The 23,254-nt window shown below is 31.5% G+C and overlaps 1 protein-coding gene across 1 annotated transcript in view; it reads left to right on the forward strand.

The window, feature by feature from the left end:
• Positions 1 to 23,254, forward strand: part of LOC115887565 (dynein heavy chain 6, axonemal-like) — a 110,948-nt gene that overhangs the window by 46,241 nt on the left and 41,453 nt on the right. Inside the window, exons 7-8 of the mRNA XM_030907022.1 lie at positions 14,345 to 14,470; positions 14,607 to 14,794. Of these exons, the coding sequence (XP_030762882.1) occupies positions 14,345 to 14,470; positions 14,607 to 14,794 (314 nt within the window). The remainder of the gene's footprint in view (positions 1 to 14,344; positions 14,471 to 14,606; positions 14,795 to 23,254) is intronic.

Below are 23,254 nucleotides of genomic sequence, written 5' to 3' on the forward strand. Positions count from 1 at the left end.
GATACCTTTAAGGTGGTAGATCTGGCTCAAAAGAAAATTATTTTCTCTTACCATTTTAAAATAGACTGAAAACAACTGAGTTATTTAACTTTGAAAGTTTAAAAAAAAATTGCGACATTTTGAGAACCGCCGGGGAATCTCGCGGATCCCCCAGGCGCGGGGGAGAGATCTCGCGGATCTCAGCTTGTTCGCCGCCCGCCGTTGCCACATCGACCAGAAAGACTTAAAAAGTACTTGCAAAATCCCACACCATCCAAGAGGTTCTGCAGAGGTGCGTTACTTTTTTAAGTGGGTGATCTCCAGTAGCCCTAATACTTTCCACATTACAATAAAATAAACTAGTATAAAAACTTACCAACAATAAAAAAGATATCCCTATAGCAGAGAGATATAACTGCAGAGCTTTCTTTTTTCCATTTTACCACTCTTAAAACTGCACATAAAACTACACTTAATAACATCACTTCACTACAATTCTTAACAACACTATGCAAATTTCTACTAGAAATATTGGCCTTTATTAATTTTAGAGCTAAATTGTAAATGGTTTTTAAAGATACATAAATTTGGCATTGGGATCCAATATCCGACAGTTCAAAATTTGCATGGATATCCTATTCCAACGATGATGCACCACCCGGTATACTCTTCGCTTCTTGACTGCATGTTATTACAATAATTGTTCAACATGACGACCTACATTTCCAATACATGCTCTCCTTCTTATGAGCATGGAATTTTTAACGTTTGCAGCAGTTCTTCGTTGCTTTTCCCGAATCCCTCAAATGCTGAACCATACTTACAATGGTTCGAGCATTAGGGATTTATCTATTCGGATACTCTTCGGAATAAGTCTCCGAGCTTCTACAGCGCTTTCCCCTGCCAGAAAGTACCTATGCTCTTAGCATATCCACCTTCTTCGGATTTGTATACTCCATCGCGATTTGCCTATACCGATACCGATTACCGACACAAAAATATGCACTAACGAACATTTCACACCACTTTAAACACAATCTCCGATCACTTTCTCGAATTTTAAAAGCTCGATAATATTAGAAATTAGATCGATTTCTAATAGTGTACATGCTTTGTGTACATGCGATTAATAATGTCATTAATATAATACAGGAATCTGTAATTTTCTCCCACCGCCCATTTCATTGAAAAACGGCGGCAGTTTTTCGCTTTTGAAATTACGATCGATGGTATTTTATTGTGTAAAAGTAGATGGTAAATGGCATCGATCGTAATTTTTCAGGCAATTTAACGTCTTAGCAGGCATTTATTTTTATCAAAAAGCTTAAAAATTTAAAAAAAAAAAAAAAAAAAAAAAAAAAAAAAAAAAAAAAAAAAAAAAAAAAAAAAAAAAAAAAAAAAAAAAAAAAATAACTGAACATGTTAGTATCTTTATTACTAATTAAACCATTCAAAACATGTTTTGATATTACTAAAAAAATTTAAGTAAAAAAATATAGCAAATTTTATAGTTTGACGACGTTATAATTAACAATAGGCAAATGGAAAAATTACCTAACTACATATTAGAGACATTATTCCATACCTAGAAATACTGTATGGTCGAAAAAAACGGCGTCCAGAATGGCTTTATAGATCCTTATATCATAGCCATCGCTGACGCCGCTGTTTTTTTTCACGACCATATTACTCCCATTAATCGTATGGTGGCAATACTAATTTTATATTTAAATATATCTAAATGTGTATAAACTAGGTATTTTATTAGCAATCATATTTAAGCTATGACTCATATCATATTCTAATTATTTGAAACTTGAAACATATTTACTCCTATTATATTCATGTAACTAAATTTTCTTAATATTAATAACTCTGATAATAAAAAACAAGAGCGTGTTTTGAAAAAGTAAAGAATAATTACTGTGTATTGACTTTATTGTGAAAAGCAACCTATTTGAAACACATTTACGCAACTACAGAATAGTTTAAAAAAGAACTTTCACACAGACATGTTTTTTAGTCTATTTTCTTTATTATATTTGAAACCTACAGTCCCCCTTCCAATACACATAAAAACATTTATATTCAAATATACTCTAGATAGAGCTCCAATTTTATATGAAATGAGAATTTGTTCACATTGCTGGGTCTGGTCAGAGCGATCGAGAAAAACGGCGTCGTAACGATGGCTATGAAATGAAGGTCAAATGTGCTTTGTCATTTTTTATATGTAATTTATATAGGAAATGTCATTGATCGTCATTTCCAGCCAACTGACGGTTTTTTTTTCGATCATATGCATTTTATGTATTTTATTCTTTAATTTAACTATACAAATGGTCTTTGATATTTTTTGAATACATATATTCTTGTTACTCTCTTTCATCTTTGTCTTTAATATACAGATGCATTGCAATTTGTTGTTAGTATATTTTATGTAATCATTTCAGAATCCAAAATAAAATGGTTATAACATGCTTTCCAGATATCCATATCCACAATATTCTGTGTGTAAATATGTTCACTTTAATAACCCATTCACTAAATGAGATTGAGAGACAACATACAGGTAGCTGTTTAAATAATTTTCAATCTTTGTATGTAATAATAGATTTCACATATTATATGTATTACACAATATGCATTACCTGCAACAATAAAAGATATTTTCTTTAAAGTGTATAATTCTATCTAACACACTTCCAATAAAGTATACTCTGACTCTTTTGAACATTTGTTACAGCTTCTAATAATTAGGTATATCCTCGGGTATATCGATAACTTCCTAAGAATTTTTGTTAGCACTTTTAGTTATTTTACCATTTTTCTTTCTCAATATATTCTGCATAATATGACTCGATACATTCACCTAGAATAAAATCAATAATATCATTTATGAATAGAAAACTATGTATACCTTTTTTTTTGTTATTGATTTGCAATTTCAGACTTAGAACTTTTCTGAAGAGAACTTTCTTGTTTGTTTAAAATATCTTACCGTATAACATAAATTTACATCTGAATTAATCTAATCAGATCAAATTTTCTTCATAGTATAGAAAACATTGAAACTATTTGACTGGTAATCGAGCTATCAATAAGCTGAGACTAAAATTTAATGCATAATTAAATGGGATAATTATTTTCATGTAAAAACAAAACTTTATACTTAAAGACCACAGGGAGTACATAATTACAACAGCGTTACTGAGATTTTTGATTTAATGTATTGCTTGGTATTTGTAGATTTTATTATTGTGAGCCAGGATTACAATTGCCTTCTCCATTGATGCATCCTAATTTAAGATTACTGATTTTCTAATACATAATTAAAGTGAAATTATTTTTCCTACCATTACATAATTAATTTCTTCCTACTATTAGGTAGATACCTGAAAGGTTAATAAATTAAAACGAATTTATTAAGACATTTTAAACTGTTTATACAGTGTGACCCATTTAAAAAAAAAAAAAACATTATAAATAAATCAAAAATATTCGTATACCAACTGAATTATATGATATTTCACTTTTGAATAATAAAAAGTATTCTTTTTTTACAGAAGTTTATTTGGCATTGTTTTTAACATTTGGTTGTTGTTTTCTGTTTTGTTTTGTGCGAGTTTAATAACCTACGATTAACCTTAAACATAACCTTAAACTACACACCATACTAGGGATGTACGATTCGAATCGATTATTATCAAATCGACGTGATTTTTATCAAACGATTTTTTGGTATAATCGATCTTTTTTTTAAATCGAAGACCGATTTTATTTATACAGTTTTTTTTTTTTTTGTTTATTTTATTTGTTAGAATTTAGAATAAGAAAACACTTTAGTTTTTGCTAAAATATTTGTTTGCAGTGCATCCCTAGTAAAGGGCCATCTAGCAATGAACTGAAAAAAATTAAGTAAGTGTTGCATGCGCCGATGTTTATCACTTTGATATCAGGTGTCAGATTTTTGTCGGGGCTTCCCATATTTTTTATATTTTAGATAACGTAGAATACTCTTTGATTTTACCTTAATTTTTCTTTGGGTATACCCTTCTTACTTTTATTTTATTTTGGGATATCCCTACTCCACATTAAACATTATAGAAAATTGATTTATCTATCTTTATACAACCACAAAAACGTTGACCCATAATAGTAATACATCAGTCCAGTAGAGGACGCTAAGGTAAAAAAATTTCTAAATAAAATTTGTAATTTGTAATTCCTTCAGTGTTTTTGAAATCGTTGTCGGGGTTGCGTCGGTTTTGAAGCTGAAAATGTGTCGAAGAAAACCCTGGACTGTCTACCATCAGCCTCCGGATATAAGTAGTTATTAAAGCAAAGTTTTTTTAAAAAAAAACATTTTTTATTGTATTTATGTGAGTTTAGTGTTTTTTGATTATTACTGATATGTGAAAAAATTTAAATAATATTTAAAAGTGATAGGCATGTGATAGGTTTGTGATGTTCAGTTTATTAGATATTTGGTGTGTATGTGTTTACGTATATGTGTGTTGGATAAAAAACACTTTCATTAAAAGGGTAACATGGGTTATAATTGTTTATTGAAACGATTGAAAATATTTCCTAATATGGCGAAAAAGAAGCTATAATTGTTAAAATTTATTTTTCAGTTTACTCCACTGTAAAAAGTATTTAAAATATTGCGTGTTTCTCTAGAATTAGTAGAGCAATCTACACTAATATGAATAAAAATGAATTTTCGTATTTTTTTTCTGTAGCAACTAAAAATACCTGAATTTATAGATAAACATGCTGAATGTGGGTATGGTAGGAGGCCTCTATGCACGCTAAACGAATTTCCCGGGGAGTGAATAGTGGCACTCAAAAGTTTTTTTCAAGAAAATATAAAATTTTCAACATTTTTTTTTCGCAAAAACCCCATAGGCGTGTTTCTGGGGTTGAACTGTTATTAAAGTTGGAAGATTGGCATTCAAAGGGGACAATCTCGTATATATACATATACAGGTGTCCCAGAAATGAGTGATATTTTAAGATTAAAAAAAAAAAAAAAAAAATAAAACATATTTTCTTTTACCATTTTTAAAATAAATTGAAAATAACTGAGTTATTTAACTTTGAAAATTCTAAAAAATAATCGCAACATTTTTAGAACCGCCGGCAGATATTGCCAACTACATCCAATTACTCGAATCAAGCCCGGATTTCAGTTAATTCGAAGCACTGTGTTGCCATATGGACAAGAAAGTATATGTTTACAAGTAAGTCATAAAATCACAACACCTGAGGAGTTTGCAGAGATGCATTACATTTTTAAGATTGTGATATTATTACATAAAAATAAAATTAAAAGCAAAATGTTTAAAAGTTAAATTAAAACTTACCCAACATTAAAAAAGATACTTATGACAGATCGATGTGACTGTGACAGTTCTCTTTTCGATACACACTTAACTAAAAATACACTTACCATTGTGCTGCTTACTTCAAAAGTATTATTATAAAAACTGTTAAAATAACAGTCCCCATTTTTTAACTTTAACACATTATTTTCGTATAAAAGCCATCAGTTTATCCACTGGATTGAAACACCCTTGAAAAGTACACATTACACAATACTTTGAACATCTTTCTGAATGAATAAATGTTGAGAATTATTAATGCTTAATGTTGTTTTACGAACCACTTTCACCTGGCAGGAGGTTTCACTCAACAGTTTTAAATACGTATTTTTTTTTCGCTATTTTTTCGATGTATTTAGACAATTCCATCGACAGCACAACCGTCGGCCAAGACAGCCACGCATCACTGGTTGGTAACCGCTCACTGCTTCTTTGTCACGCCGGCGTGTCGAGCTTACGTCAAGCGAGGTTGCCGTAGTTACAACAAATTCAAAATAAAAAAAAAAAAAAAAAAAAAAAATTTTAAAATAAAACAGAAAACATGAAAGGAAACAAACAAAAACACAAAATGAATTGATTATTGATAAGGTCACAAAAAAGAAATTTCTAAATTGTTTATCGTAATTCAGAATTCAATATATCGAAACAGCCCGACGAATAATCAATTCATTTTCGTTTTGTTTGTTTCCTTTCATGTTTCTCTATTTTATTTTTAAAATTTAATACAAATTTGATTGCTTCAAATCTCTTTGAATTTGAAATTGTTGTAACTACGGCAACGTTGCTTAACATCGTCGTCTGACGCAAGCCTGCCACGACGGCGCGCCTCAAAGGACCAGTTCACACGTGGCACTCTTGGCCGACACGCGACGGTCGGGCTGTCAAAATACATCGAAAAAATAGAATACGTATTTAAAATTGTTGAGTGAAACATGTCTTAAATTGAAAGTAGTTCGTAAAGTGGCGATAAGAGACGGTATTCAAAGTAATGTGCGCTTTTCAAGGTGTTTTGTAAATCAGTGGTTCAAATAAAACAGAGAAACATGAAAGAAAACAAATATTGAATTCTCTAAATTACGATAAACAGTTTAGAAATTTCTTTTTGTGACCTGGTTGTGAATAATATGATGAATCATTATCGTAAACGTCATAAACGTAATGTTTTAGTTAATTTTCGGTGGTTTTGTTAAGTTTTCATTGAAAGGGTAAGTACTAAAAAATAATTAATGTGTTTTTTTCATAAAACTAATAATGAGCACTGATAAAAATTTAACATTCTTAATTTTTGAGTAGAAATTTTTGAGTATGAATTTATAAATGTAGAACTATAATATGTAGAATGTGGATAACATAGAAGGTTACAACACTGCAAGGCACTAAAAGTTTTTTTTTTCAAATTTCCCGGAAAATGTCAAGAAAAATTTTAATTTTCAACATTTTTTTTCGCAAAAAAACCCATAGGCGTGTTTTGGGGTTGAACTATACTACCAGTTAAAATATTTTACCCTTATTTCTGGGACACCCTTGTATAGGTGCTTCGGATAAAAACACTTTCATTAAAAGGGTAAGCTCCAACTAAACATTAAAGGTTATAATTGTTTATTGAAACGATTGAAAATATTTCCTAATATGGCGAAAAAAGAAGCTATAATTGTTAAGATTTATTTTTCAGTTTACCCACTGTAAAAAGTATTTAAAATATTACGCGTTTCTCTACAATTAGTAGAGCACTAAGTAATATGAATAAATTAATTTTCGTATTTTTTTCTGTAGCAACTTAAAATAATTGAATTTCGACAAACATGCAGAATGTGGGTATGGTAGGAGGTGGCAACGTTGCATTCTCTCCGACACTCTCTATGCCCGGTAAACGAATCTCCCGGGGAGTGAACAGTGGCACTCAAAAAGCCTTTTCAAATTTTTCTCCGAAAATGTCAAGAAAAAATATAAAATTTTCAACATTTTTTTCGCAAAAAACTTCATAGGCGTGTGTTTCTGGGTTGAACTATACTACCAGTTAAAATAATATCTGCACTCTCATTTTCTGGGACACCCTTGTATATATATATATAGCATATAGAGAGAGAGAAAGAGCAGATATAGCAGCATATATATATATATATATATATAGTATATATATATATAAGAGAGCATATATATATATATATATATATATATATATATATATATATATATAGGCAGCAGCATATATATATATATATATATATATATATATATATATATATATATATATATATATATATATATATATATATATGTATATATACAGGGTTGTTCAATCCTTAAACGACACGGAGTATTGTGAAGCTAAACGACTAGATTTTACAAATTGTAAGTTTTGTTCGTTGAAGGACTATTAGAGCTACAATTTAAAATATTTTTACAAGATACAAGATGTGTCCTGAATAAATAAAATATCAAAGTTGTATTTTTTAAACGGAACACCCTACATATTATTACATTTTTAGTTTCTACAATTAAAATAAAGGTAAATTTGATTAAGGTTTATTACACTTAAACCTTACCGTTTTTGAAATATTTTCAATTTTGTGAAATTGCAGTATAAATTTTAAGGCTACATTTCTCCGAGTGTATCAAAGTTTTTAATACTAATTGTTGATCAGATATTGTGTTGCAATAATAAAAACTTTATTACCCTATATAGAGTGTCTAAAAATTTATTTTAAATAATTAGTAGCTTTAAACGGCAATAACTTGTTTGATTTAAATAGAACACCTTTTTTTATGAGAATCAGATGCACAATTTAATTGTCTATCCAATTGTATTATACCGTCTTTTACCTATCTCTTCAAGTTTTCGTAGAAATTGCATTTTGTGGTAATTTTGAACTCATTTATCAATATACCCATGGAATACTCACATTTTAGATTATTTTTAAAGATGTACCAAATTTTTAAAGAGTACAGATACTAATATTTTTTACTTATTTGGGACACTCTGTATCTTGTAAAATTATTTTTAAATTGTACCTCAAATAGTCCTTCATCGAACCTAAAACTTACAATTTGTAAAAATCTCATCGTTTAGCTACCATACTCTGTGTCGTATGTGGTGAACAACCCTGTATATATATTTGTTTTATGACCTAAATATATATATATAACGGTCTACGTTTTCAATAACGTTGTCTACGGTAATGTTATGGCTATTGTTGCTCATTATCTTGGTCTTCTTCAAGTTCATTTTAAGGCCTATTTTCTCGGATTGATCATTTAGCTCCCTTAGCATGGTGTTCAGTTCTTGAATGTCGGTGCTCAGCAAGACAATATCGTCTGCGAACCTAAGATTGCTATATGTTACTCTATCTCCATTATGATCTCTTTTAATTTTAAAAACCCATTTATTTTTGACAAAATTTTTGTTACTGGGCTTATCTACCGATTCCCAAGCATTGTTTGACTTGTTTCGTCACTTCTCGCGCTTGACAATGCTTCGGAAATGGTAATTGGTTCTAAATCATCAGAGACAATTAACATAGCAAAATCAAAATATCGTAATTAGTAATACAACCATACCTTTCAGGTTGTCTTTTTACACGCGTAGGATACCTTGATTCCTGATTTTCGCTCTCACTTGCACTCTCACTTGTACTCTCACTTGCACTATTTTCATCTTCACTAACCGACACTTCACTTGTTTCTTCTGTTGGGTTTTCCTCTTGAAGATAAGGACCTTCAGCCACTTCTGAGTTATAATCACCGTCACTGTCTTCTGATAACTTCAGCGGAATAACCTCTGGTGTAGTGGGTGCAGTGGTGCTCCTTGATGAGCCATCTGAGAGCTTGTCTTCTAAAAATACAACATCTCTGGCTATTTTAAGACTATAGTTATGTGGGTCTAAAAGCCTGTATCCAACACTTTTATCATGAGAAAAAAAATATATAAAAAATTAAAATAAAATAAAATAAAAGAAAGGTAAAAAGTAATTAATACAAATAAATTGTTTACTAATCCAAAAGGGTAATTATTAAAAATGGCGTCAAAATATCAAAACCTTTTTTTTCTCATATTTTACTCCTCAAACAGGTCAATGCCCACATCGGTAGCTTCTACGGAGAGTAGGGTGAGGGGGGCGGGTTATAACTAAATGTGTCTGAATTAAATATAAATAAGCGCCACCCACTTTCTGGACCCTAAGAGTAAAAGTGATGTTTCTGAAAGAAAGTGGGCAACAAGATACTAAATAAAACAATAGGAAATCACTAGCAGTAATAACGGGAAAAAGGTAAAACTCTTAATATTGCATGTATGGCCCAAAAACAAAACAGGAAAATCAGTTGTCAATATATCAAATGAACTCATAGAAATATACCATTAAATCAAATAAAAGTATTTAAATCTTATACTCAAATAACATTCGTACTAATGAAAATAATTAAAATTAATAAAAAGTAATTTTACTACAAAAATGGTACAGCTCAAAAAGTATCAGCAGTACACCAGTGGTAACTTGAACAAAAGTGTCTAAACTCGAAATGGTTAAATCGATATCATAAATCTCAAAATGGTTATATAACAAACGCTATAAATTACTGAAACGGAAATACGTACTCGCGATACTTACTAGTAAGTTCACAGATCGAGCCGCAAGTAAAATTTAAAGAAGTTAATCTATAACTATCTTAAATACGTAAATGAAATAATTAAACTCAATAAATGACTAGTTAAACTGTTTGGCGGAAATAACTCAAAACAGTAAAATGAAATGGGTACATATCAGGACATTCCAGAATCCTGGTGTTCGGTGACTCAGATGGTTGCTTTTTGACTGCTTTTGAATGGCGGTCGGTGAGCTGGCTTCAATATCCTATAGTGGTTGGCCACAGAAAGTCTTCCGGATCAAATGAGCTAGGTGATAATGCTGATGGTTAGCTTAAAACCACATGGTGAACACGGTTGGGTGACGTAGGGACCTCATGGCAAGAAGAAACGGCAGCAACGGCAACGAAAAATAGATTCGAAAGTACAAAAGTAAAATAAAATTTATATGGAGATTAAATTCAAAATTAAATCCAAGTTAAATTAAATCAAATTAAATTAAATGGAATTAAATTAAATCCAATTTAAATTAAATCAATTTAAATTAAATGGCCTGAAAAAGAAGTTCAAAATTACCCCCAAGAAAAACTACAAAATGGCGTAAAACATACCTGAGATGTCATGTGGCCATTCATTAACTCTTTTCTCAAATTCTTACGGTTAAAATAATTAGAAATATCGGAAAAGCTTCACTTGAATAGTGCAAAACGGTAAAACTATTCACTAATAAATTATTTAACTGAATTTGCTAGAACTTATATCAGCACAAGGCTTGATTCAAAAAGCGTGTCTGTACACAAAGACGGATTGTTCTAGAAGAAAGAATCATGCATGAACACCGGACAAAAGGGCAGTAAAAAAACACAGCAAATCAATGTTGCCAATAAACCAAATAATCTACTCCCTAAGAGCAAAACATGATATACGTCAAATATAAAAAAAAACAATAAATCGAAAGTACTGAAAGTAAACGGAAATCGAAAGTACCACAGGAAAATACTATTACGCAACCAATATACAATGTAAACAATCAAAAAGTCACCATCATATATAAATGTCATATATAACTCTCAATCAAACCCTAATTCGGTAACTAATGCTAATATGCTCGATATTTACGTTGCCGCAGAATAAGAAATTTCAAAGTAACCTCAAATATTGTTCAGCTGCAAACACATCAAAACCAGGGGGGTGACTTTTAGAATTTTTTTAGATTTTTTTTTTCTAAAAATTCTAAGGGGGGTGACAGTGAAATAGGAAAATTGGAAACAGTCATTAGTGTCATTCCTGTCATTCTCCTCACGACAAGAATGGCCGCCTAGACAAGGACAGCATTGTTTTTGTCTAACTATTGTCCAACTTCACGGTTTAGAATTGACAGATTTCAGTTTCAGAGACAACTTCAGATTTGTTCTAGAACAAATTAGAAAATATTCGACGCCCTTTTAATTCATTCCGTTTAGTTTTGCTTTGGAAGTTCAATTTAATATTTCGGCTGAAATTTATAAATATAAAGGTAATAAAGTATATAAAATATATATTACATGAAGAATCCTGGAGAAAATAACGTTTCTGTAGTAGTAGGTATGTCCCATGTACATGAAAAATAGGTAGTAAATAAACACTGTTTTTACATTTTTTAGATGCATGAAAATGGTGTTATAATCTCTTTGATCGGCGATTTTTTTGAAAATGGAAACAATTTATAGCAAGGTAAGATCATTTTTAACTATATCCAACATTAGTTATCTCCAGTATGTGCGATTTATTGTCAATAATGCAATAAATCGGACTGATAATCTGATTATGTTATCCGACTAAAAGTCTCTTTTTACTTCTTTTTGCTTCTTTTTGATTTATAAGCCAGGTCTCTTTGGGAATAATGGACGCTTTTTTTAAACAGTATATTTATATTTTATACCTATTGATATTTTTACATTGTTAATTTTAGTATAAGAAATTTGTTCTTCTGTTTGCAGGTTTTTGTATAAGGCTCCCGTTTTCATGTTCCTGTGTCCGTTTTCAGTCCTCCGAAGTCTGCGAATACGTGTGTTTATTTACAAATTACTGTAAGTCATGCTTATACCTTAACTAATTTACGTTAAAAGTGCATATAATTAACTAATTGGTATTGAAACAATGCAACCCTCTATACTTTTATATTTATTTAGTCACGTTGTTCCATATTTCAAATAAATATATGTGAATAAATTATTTTTTGGTTTTATTTATGAAAAGAAAAAATACAAAATACATTTGAACTGAAAGAGGGCCCGCCATTGAATAACCGGAAACGGAAATGACAATTAAGCCATCATGTCCTTATCATGTCAACCTGTCAAATGGAAAATTAGTTCTCCAGACGACAACGAAGGCTTTCAGTGGCGTATCGTGTTTCCACGATTTAACACAGAGTTGACACTTCTTTCTAGTTAATTATTTTATGGTCAAAACACTACTCAAGCTAATTTCAATAAAATTACGATTTTGCAAGTCTTTAAGAGACTACATATCAGCCACACATCGTAAGTAATATATTTAGAAATACCTATTAATAATTACTAAACAGTTTATTTGCTTTTAGTTTATGATATTCAACAATTGAATGTGCTACACTGATATCAACACTTGTTCGATTCAAAATAGAGTGAAATCCATACTATAATAATGTGAAAAAATATATAATATATATATATATATATATATATATATATATATATATATATATATATATATATATATATATATATATATATATATATATATATATATATATATATATATATATATATATATATATATATATATATATATATATATATATATATATATATATATATATATATATAATACGGAGATCAAACGCAGGATCCATTTGGCATGGGTAGCATTTGGAAATATGACTGATATTTTCAAGGATAAAAAGGTACCCATCAACCTAAAGAAAAAGGCTTACGACAGCTGTATCCTACCTGTGCTTACGTACGGCTTAGAGACTATGGCAATTACCCGAAAAACAGAACTACTGCGAGTTGCACAAAGAGCCATGGAAAGAATCATGTTAGGAGTCACCATGAGGAAAAAAATGCGGAATACCCACATACGTCAAAAAACAAAACTAATAGATGTGGTTAAAAGAGTGGCAAGTCTGAAGTGGCAATGGATCGGACATGTGGCAAGGCAGGATCCAGACCGATGGCCTCAAAAAGTCATTCTATGGAGACCTAGGGGATCAACAAGAAGTGTGGGCCGACCAAAAAAGAGACGAATCGATGAAATCAGAACAGTGGCGGGAAGAGAATGGATAAGATTGTCTAGAGATCGTAAAGCATGGAAAAACCTAGAAGAGGCCTATATCCAACACTGGCTGGAACCAGGCTGAGAAAGAAGAAGAAGAAGAAGCATATAAGGCTAGGCTTGTAGTTAAGGGGTTTACCCAAAAATATGGGGTAAACTACTCAGAAACGTTTACGCCTCTGATCAGATTTACTAATTTAAGGTTGTTATTGGCAATGACAGTAGAATTAGATCTAGAAGCAGATCATTTAGACGTAAACATAATTTTCTGATTTTCGCTTTAGGAAAGCAACCAATTTCATATAATTACCCAAATCGACGTTGTGTTATATCTTCAGCGTACTTTTCAACATTGAGTATTTAGACCAGAGAGTCGGACGACTTATATTTCTTCGAAATTTCTTCAAAATAGACTAGCGCTACATTTTCAGAAAGGAATTAAATATTTTTGTTGTCTCTCCAAACTATAAACTTCTTATATGCAGCTTCATAACGTTCCCGAAAATTTTCAGGTAATAGACAACGATATAAATGCGGCTTGCTGCGTCAATTCGAAAGGATCGGTGGATTTAATTGTATACTCTATTGCCCGAAGATTAAGGGGAAAAATTAAGGGAAATCTTATATTTAAGTTGAATTACTTTTCAAAGAATATGACACTGACAAATGCGTTACGCCGCCAGAGACATAGATAAAAGAAAATAATCTTCTATTAAGAGCCAGAGACAATGTTGGCAATGTTGTTGTCTCTGGTTACGCGGCGACAATTTTAGATACCAATTATTAACAGGACTTTCATCTTTAAGGTAAGCGTGCTCAAAGATTGCACACTTCAAAATTTGCGCACGGTGTGTGAAAAACGTCACTTTCAGATTTACTTTGGCGTGCGTTTATTAATGTTATACAAAGCAGTCATAGAAAAAATCTATAGGTACATCATTTTAAGATTTGCATGTATTTCCTATGTTTAGGTCGGTATTTCTTAATATATATTAGTTACATTTTTTTTCCATTTCCAATGATTTATACAGAATAATTTAGAAAATATCAATTTTATAATATTGATAGAATATCCTAGTTAATGGCAATTTTGTTTTAGATACCAACAATTACCGAACCCATGTGGCAAGCTGCAAATTATTTGGCAAACAATTATGTTAAATTTGTTGAGCTTCCCCTGGAAATAACAAAATCTATAACAGTTGCAGTAGGAAATTATTCTGTGGTAATGTATAACAAAAATAAACGATCTAGGGTAAATCAAACTTGTGCAAATTTAAAACTTTCCTTGTGCTGAGATTTTTGTGTGTGTGATGTGATGAAAAATGCTCTATATGATAATTTTTTATAAATAATTTTAGGTGGTTAAAAAAGTTACGAATGCACTGAACAGTACAGTGGATTGGAATACCCTTTTAACAGATTTTGAAAAGTTGCTTCTGATAAAGGTTCTTCAGGAAGAAAAATTAATATTTTGTATAACTGAGTATGTGAAAGTTAACCTAGGACAACCATTCATAGAGAGTCCGCAAGTAACACTAAATCTTTTGTAAGAAATTTTATATTAAGTACATTTAAATTTATCGCTTTTCTAATTATCTAAGTCACTAACAAGAAATTTTTGATTTTTTTTTGTAGTCTTTAGCCGCGTACAGACTTGAGCGCGAATGTGTTGAGCAAGCAGGTTTATGTGTGCGCTCTCGCGGTAGGTGTGTTAATCTCATGCGAAGAAAAGCACTTACTAACGCATGCGTGCGCTCTCAGACCATTCATTCCCATATTTTATCTTTCTAGTTCTATCTTTACCTATCTAAGAATTACTTGTACATATGTACAGGGTGTCCCACTAAGAATAGCTTTCGAAAAGTATTAGTTGTAGAGCTTACGGAAAAATATATTTATAACCAAGAAAAATTACTGGAAATTATTTTCAAGTTTGTAGGACGGCCGCTAGAGGGCGAAACTGCTATGGAAAATAACAAAATGGAATTTTTAAGAAATTTTGCCTAAATACGATGTACTATAAATAATAGCTTCATAATCTTCAGTAAATTTTAGATCTTTTTTGTTAGAACCATTTCCCTCTCTGCTAAAATAAAGTGGTGGGGGGAGGTTAGATCTGTTTTTATTTAAATATTAGTAACTCCGGACTGGATGATTGGAATCCAACAGGCGAGGGCTCGTTTAAAGGAGCGTTTCTTACTCTATACCTGGTGTTGCATCGTCGGACGGCACATAGGAAATCCCATGTAAATTTTAATAGGGTCAATATAATTGACCCAATCAAAAACAATTTCCATTGATTGTAATTTTGATGGGCTTCCTTAATTATTTTAGAGAATAATTATATTTAGGTTTATTGAAGAGCACTAAAACCAACATTCAAAAGAATAACTTTAGATATTTTTGATTAGCTCGTTTACGAGTAATCGCCGATTTCTTTTTAAATATTTCTCCTTTCTTATGGTCCTGTATTTACTTATGACCACCAGTCAAGATAAAAGATAGCTGTCAAATGAAGTTGTCATTTCAGAAATTTACCTATTTAGTGCTTTATTATTATTGAAAACTCATTCCTAATTCAAAAATCTTAAAGATGTATTAATAAATACAAATTTATATAAATTAAAGTAAAATAAAGTAATAAATTACAAGGTTAATTATAGTATTATTACAATATTCAATAACTTATTAATTTAGGTATTATTAAATTGTTAGAACTTTAGGATTTAAGAAGATGTTCAAATATTCCTCCATCGACTGCTAAACAATAACCCAGGCGATCATAAAATTCTCTTCTTACATTCGCTAGTTGGTAAACTGAAACTATATTGCATTCGGCAGAAATTACATTTTTTAACTCGTCTAGATTTGGGTATTTTTTATCCTTGTATATCCTGTTTTTTAAATGGCCCCAGAGAAAGAAATTATTTGGCGGAATATCAGGAGACCTTTCTGACCAATTTACTGTATGATTTAGGCCAATAACGTTTCCGTTAAAACTATTGTCTAAATATTCCCGAACAGCCATGGTACTATGTGCCGGGCAGCCATCCATTTGGTACCAAACTTCCTGATTTTCCCTAGCGGCATCATGTAAAGCAAGTAAAATATGATTTTCTAGTAGTTACAAATAATATTCTGCATTTAAATTTCGCGTAAGAAATAATGGTCCGATAATATTGTGTCCGAATATTCCTACCCAAACATTTACTTTCTGCACAGCTTACAGAATAATACAGCTTGGACACTCGCCAATTTTTCCCACGCTCGAATTTAAAACGCCCCACTCCGACGATGCGCTAACTGAATTAAGCGACCGACAGTCAGCCTCATTCAGTCGATGCATAGCCTACACCGGTGGCGCGTAGAGCCGTATTACGGAAGATTTTAATTCGATTTTTTTTCTTATATTTAACCATAGGTATTTGTGCTTTTATTTCAATTTTATTTTTATTGATGGAATGGGAAAAGGTTTTCCGGGATGTGCGGCTGCTGGTTGCACAAATAATTATGGAAATAATTCAAAATATAGTCTGTTTAATTTTCAATTCAATTCAAAATTAATGTTCAATTCAAAAGTATATTCACACTTTAGAGCTTTTCAAAACGATGAAGACTACTTATTTGGAGGCTTGTTAATGCCAAGTGACCATTTTTTATTTAGTTTCCTCATTGGAGGCTATTTTTATATAAGCTTTTATTTAACTTGCTTTGTATGTAACTATCTATGTATGTATGTATGGTTGTTCGGGGCAAATCTTGTAAGCTAAATTAAAATCACTTCCTTTTATTGTAGGAGATTGAAATTTGGCATGTAGGTTCAGTCCCGATGACAATACATTTTTTTGCAGTTACTTATAGGGAAACAGAATGGCAACACTGCCTATTGAGCATTATTGATTTTTCTGCCGACTCGTCCCGTCGCGTCGTCTATCGACGAGCGGGCCGAGGTTAAAAAATATATAAAAAAAATATATGGGCGGCCATCTTGAAAAAATGACAGTTTAATGACATGTCAAAATTTCAAAGTCAACCGATTTTCATAAAAATTGATATATAGGATGGCCATGGGCTAAAATGAAAGAAAAAAAAATTTGAGCTGTCAAATTTGACGGCTGTCAAAAATTTCAAAGTTTTCCGATTTTGATAAAAATTATATATAGGACGGCCATGGGCGAAAATGAAAAAAATGTTGAGCTGTCAAATTTGACGGTTGTCCAAAAAAATTTCAAAGTTGTCCGATTTTGATAAAAATCGATGATGGCCGTGGGCTAAAATGAAAGAAAAAATTTGAGCTGTCAAATGTGACAGCTGTCAAATAATTTCAAATTTGTCCGATTGTGATAAAAATCGATATATTGGATACCCCTACCCCATAGTCGGTTTTCATTTTATTTGTCTCACATTTGAACTGTCAAATTTGACAGCTGTCGTTTTTTAAGTTCTCCTTTTTTTAATGAAAATCGATATACATATTATTAGGATACCCATAGAAAGTTATTTAAGAAAAAAAAATTGAGTTTAAGTGTGTGGCACTGAGAAACAAGCATAACTAAAAAGTAGATGATAAATTTTATAAAAAAACCTTTTTTAAAAACAAGCTTTTATTTAAATACACTAAAAAGAATAAAATAAACTCTTTTTCTTTAAAACTTTTATTATAAACTTAGAACGTCATTACACAATTTTAATATTAGATATATAAAAGCTTGTCGCGAGATTTCTCTACATCGATAAACAAGTAAATTAACTAAAACCTGTGTCTACCCTGTCTCATTCTCAAAGTTTCTGTTATGATAGACCACTAGACCAGGAATTACAAGATAAAGTTGTCGTACCAGATTTTTATGAGTGCAAATGTACACTCAAATCTCGCGACAAGCTTTTATATAATATTAAAATTGTGTAATGACGTTATAAGTTCATAATAAAAGTTCTAAAGAAAAAGTTTATTTTATTCTTTTTAGTGTATTTAAATAAAAACTTGTTTTTAAAAAAGTTTTTTTATAAAATTTTTCAGAACAATTTTGAAGAACTTTTCTTAAATGAAAATATATTATGTAAATTCGTTAAATTATTTCAGACAATTAAATTCAACCATCAATCAAAATTTTCCTATAATGTATTTTTTGTTAAATTTATACGCAAAAGTTAGAAATTATTATACCTTAAAGAATATTACTAAGAACTTAAATGTAGCAAACAAAAACCGAAAGCTCCTAATTTAGAAACATTCGTAAATAACTATAAGTAATCAATGTACTTATTTCATTTTGCTGTTATTTCTAGAAATAAATTAATTAATTTGTTTTTTAAATGTTTTTCTTTGAGAATGCATATTTATTTAAAGTCAACAATTTAAAAAACGTGTATCTAAATTATGTTCTAGCACAGTCGAATAATTTTTTACGTCACGTGTAAAATTTTTTGAATACATCTCTGGGCTGACTGGCGCTTACGCGGCTCTTGGTTTTGGCGAGAGAGCTCGCCGCTCCAGTGTTCCCCCTCTTTCGAATCGCAAATCCGAGCGTAAAAAGATCAAAGCGGCACGCTACACTGTCCGAGCTGGTTTTTACTTAAGCTGTGCTTTCTGTGGATATTGCGTCCTTGTTTCGACAAACCTGTGTTGCTTTTCTTTGTTCCAATATCGATAACTTTGAACATTGGGTTCATTATTTAAAATAAACGTGCATTCGTCAGTGAAACATATGTTTTTTAAAAATTCCCTACCTCTGTTTGCTCTTTCTTTTGGTGCTTTTCATATTTGAAGGAATAGTATTTATGTCGTTTCAAAATTCGAAACGCTGTAGTGTGATCTATGCCTATTTCATCCTCAAGTTTCCTTGTGTTGATCTTTCCATCGTTCTCTTCCACGCACAATAAAACTTCCAAGTCGGTATCATTTCTTGCATCCTCTCTTTGTTCCTGCCTTGCTTCATATCTGCAGTTATTTATTAGGGTACCTTTGGTCTCAAATCTCTGGATATTTCTTGCGATTGTAGTTTTCCAGGTATCGGTCTATTCGGATACAGAGCAGCAAACATGTCCGACACCTTTTGATAACTATTTCCTTGATAATACCATTTGAGGAGCAGACTTTCTAACCGAATTTTGTCCATATTTTCAAAAATTCAACTATAGATGGCATTGTTAACTTCATATTTCTTAAAAATAACCAGAGACGGCCTAAACGTACTATATGCCGTTACAATTCAACACAGAAAAACACATAGACAAACGAATCGTATTATTGAGGACAAAGTATGTTATGCTTGTCCATGTACAGTTTTAATTTGAACTTCGAGGTGTTATCACGAATATTTATTTTGTTTGAGATATTGTGTAATTAACAAGCTTATAATAGCGTGGCTTTGTCAAAAATAGCAAAATGAGTGAGGGAGAGCATGTTTTGGGTGATTTAGACAGAGGAACAAGAAAGAGGAAAAGGAATGTAATAGTAAAACGGAGCTATTGTAAATATTAAATTACATTTTTTTCCTTTTTTACGAGAGAAGAACTCATTTTTTAACGGAGAATTCTTACAAACTGTGACTTTGACGTTTCCGGTACGGGGACATTCCTATATGCCTGCTGACCGGGTATTTGGTCAGATTGAGCTAAAGCTACGTTCACATGCTTTTATTAAAACCCCAGAGAAATACTAAAAAATCTACTCAGAAGTAGGCCAAGTTTGCAAACTCGGCTCTGATTGGGTAGTATTGATGTAAAACATGATGAAAATTCACTAAAAAAAATTCCTGGTATTAGTGATGCCAAAAGAATCAAGATGTTACGGTTATATATTTTGAAGGGGAGTTAATTTTCTTATATTTATTTTAATCATACATCTTGACAAAATGGTGAATGTGGTGATTTATTATTTTTATTTATAACCTTGAAGATGACACGTTAATAAAATATAACAATACATTTCTTAATACATATTAATTATTTATTTATTTTCTATTTACAAGTAAAGTAAATGTGCGTTAACTTTACATCACAATTTAACTTCATATTGTTGTATTTTTAGCCAAATGTAATATTTTGTAAATAATATCTTTGATTCGATCTTGAGGTATTATTCTTCAGGGTATGGAAGGGTTAATGCATCGTGTAAAGACTTCTTATTTATCTAAAATAACGTTATTAAAGTAATATTAATAATAACCACTTCATATACTTACTTTTGGTATTTGTTTACTTCTGTTCAGGTGGAAATATTCATTGCATTTTGTTAGCTGTTGGTTGCTACAAAGGGATATCATATTATATTAATTATATTATAAGAAACGATGTACATACCTTTTAATAACAATAATCCCTTCAATAATTATTATTAATAAATAATCTGATTGTGATTTTTGTTATGATTAATTTATTTGTGGTTAAGGCAAACGTCAAATCGTCAACGCGTATAACGGTGTTGCCAGCTTCTTGAAGTTTTCTTAAATCATATTTCACCTCATTCATATTTAGTCTCTAAATAATTAATTTTAGCATTTAACTTATTTAATACTTTTATTTATTAATGATCTTAAACCATTATCAAGTGTATCTAATTGTAATCGCATTTAACTTATTATTATTGTTTGATTTATTATTAATTTTCTTTTATTATCGGATTAATCCTGGCAACATTGGTACTTAACTGGTTGCGGAAGTACCTAGGGATTTTATAGCTAAATTTATGTCAGGAGGGAGTTTAGAGATTAAAATTCCAAGCGCCCACCTGTCTGGTAGGAAATCACCAGATCTTTTCTTTTCGGCACGCTGGCAGTGAAGTCACGTATTGAGTTGAAAAATCCTTTCATTTGATTTTGGGAAAGGTTAATAATTCTTTACGGTTAATTGATATTAGTTATATCATACAGCTACGGCTGGATTGAGACGAAACTAATAGCGTTGCATCTTTTGTATTATTTCCAAGGAAATCGCCCACAGTTTGGGTAAGTTAATTTTGGATTATTAATTATCACGTGGGACAATTTTTTTATTGGGTAAATTTTAAATTAGGCACCTTGGTTTGGGTTTCCTTTTACACATCGACCTGGTTCCACGAGGGTATTCACGACTGGCAAGCGAGGTTCCTGTTCAAACCTTAGACGTTCAAACAAACTGATAAGCTAAGGGGAAGCCACGTGGTTGGGCCTTTTGTTTGTGCGGCAGATCCTAGCGTAGGGGATTTTTGGGACCCTTACGACTAAAAGCTAAGTACCAAACTTTTTATTAGCTAACTCGTTCCAGCGTACTTAAAATAAAGATTGTTGTACCTATTTTTTATTGCTTCTGCGTTATAATTAGGTTTAATTAGTAATTATCATTTCGTTCGTCGTTTTCGTTCATTATAAATAAGTCATTTAGTGGGTACCCCGTTTTTCCTTCGTATTAAATTTTAGTAGAGTAGGTAATCTTTTAGTCTAGGTTACAATAACTGGTAACCAGTATTACCAATTGTTGCAAATTTTTAATTTATTTAACCATTTTAACTTGTATTGTTTCAAATGATGAACTACCCTACTCTGAATAAACGTCTGTCTTGTTAATCTGTGTTTTATTGTGTGATTACATTGAACTAATATTTTGTGTTTTATATAGGTACAATTTTGAACCCACCTCCCAAACGGGAAGGTAGCAAAGATAGTACAAATGCCACAGACTAAAGCTGGGGTTTCCTAGGAGTGTCGGCCGGCCGAAAACGATCGCGACGGAAGTCTGCTTGGTTTCAGTTTGTATTTTTAAATGAGAGCGGTTTCTTAGTGTGCGAACACAGTGCAAGCAGGTTTGCCGCTTACTGGTAGTCAGCGCCAATCTGGGCACCTATTCTTGACACGTTAAGCACTTGCGTATACGCAAATCACGTGTATTGTTAAACAACAAGGTATCCCATGAAATAAGTGGCAAGTTATCTTAAAGGTGGTAGACTTCTCGATAAAAGAAACATATTTCCTTTATCGTTTTTCAATAAGTCCAAAATAATGGAGTTTATTTTACTTTTGCAAAACTTTCCAAAATAAAAAATATTTCCGCTAAAATTGAGAACCTTCTTCGTTCCATGTGCCCTTCTCCCTCATCGGAGGTTGGCGACAATCAATTGGAATTTCTCCCTGTCTTGAGCCAAACGGATAATGCACTTACCTCTTCTATTTTAAACCACTGGCACTGGCGCAAATTCCGCAACCACGAAAACCGTTTACGCCCCTCGATGCCTTCGTCCGTCCTTCAAGCTGTATCCCTCAACGTCAGAAACACTAATTTTTGTTATTTCGAAGAAATATGACCAAAATAAGCTGCTTTCCGTCTTTTTATTGTAGTCAATAGTTCTTTGTCCTTACACATTCTTTCCAATACTTCGGGATTTGTTTGAGGACACCACGGATCTTTTCTGGATGGATTTTCTTTCTTGTAAATTAATCTACTACCTGATGTTGCCATATTATTCAACGAATTTAAATTTTTTTAAATAAAAACTAAAAAAAAATGCAAAAAAATTCTAAAATATTTTATTTTTTTTTTTTTTTTTTTTAAAAAAAAAAGTTATTTAGAGAAAAAAAGAGAAGACCTCAATAGGCCGTGTTTGGGGTTTGAATAACTATACTATCCAGTTAAGGTTAAAGATATACTGTGCGCACTTATTTCTGAGCACCGTCTGTAAATATGGGTCTATAATAGGTAGCGCCCTCCGCCGCTGCCGCTCGCGATTAAACTTGAAATAATGTCAAGCGCGTGTTGTCAAAATCGGCTATTGCACATGGGAAAAGGCCAGCCAGGCAACCCGGGGGTCCCCAAAATCGAACGGCTTCTCTGCTTTGTTGCCGGGTAACGAAGAATTTTATTTTTATTTTTGCTTTTGCACGCGCCGACGACGCACAGGGGGTATTTAGAACTAAAAGTTGGCCAAAATTATGTTTTAATGATTTTATTTTGCTCTTTTCTGCTAGTAATATTAATTATTACTATTGAGGAGAGGTTGCCTATATTATGGAACCCCATTTTGTTCTTTCGC

Source organism: Sitophilus oryzae, unplaced genomic scaffold (assembly GCF_002938485.1).
Source record: "Sitophilus oryzae breed Bouriz unplaced genomic scaffold, Soryzae_2.0 scaffold_577_pilon_pilon, whole genome shotgun sequence".
NCBI lineage: Eukaryota > Metazoa > Arthropoda > Insecta > Coleoptera > Curculionidae > Sitophilus > Sitophilus oryzae.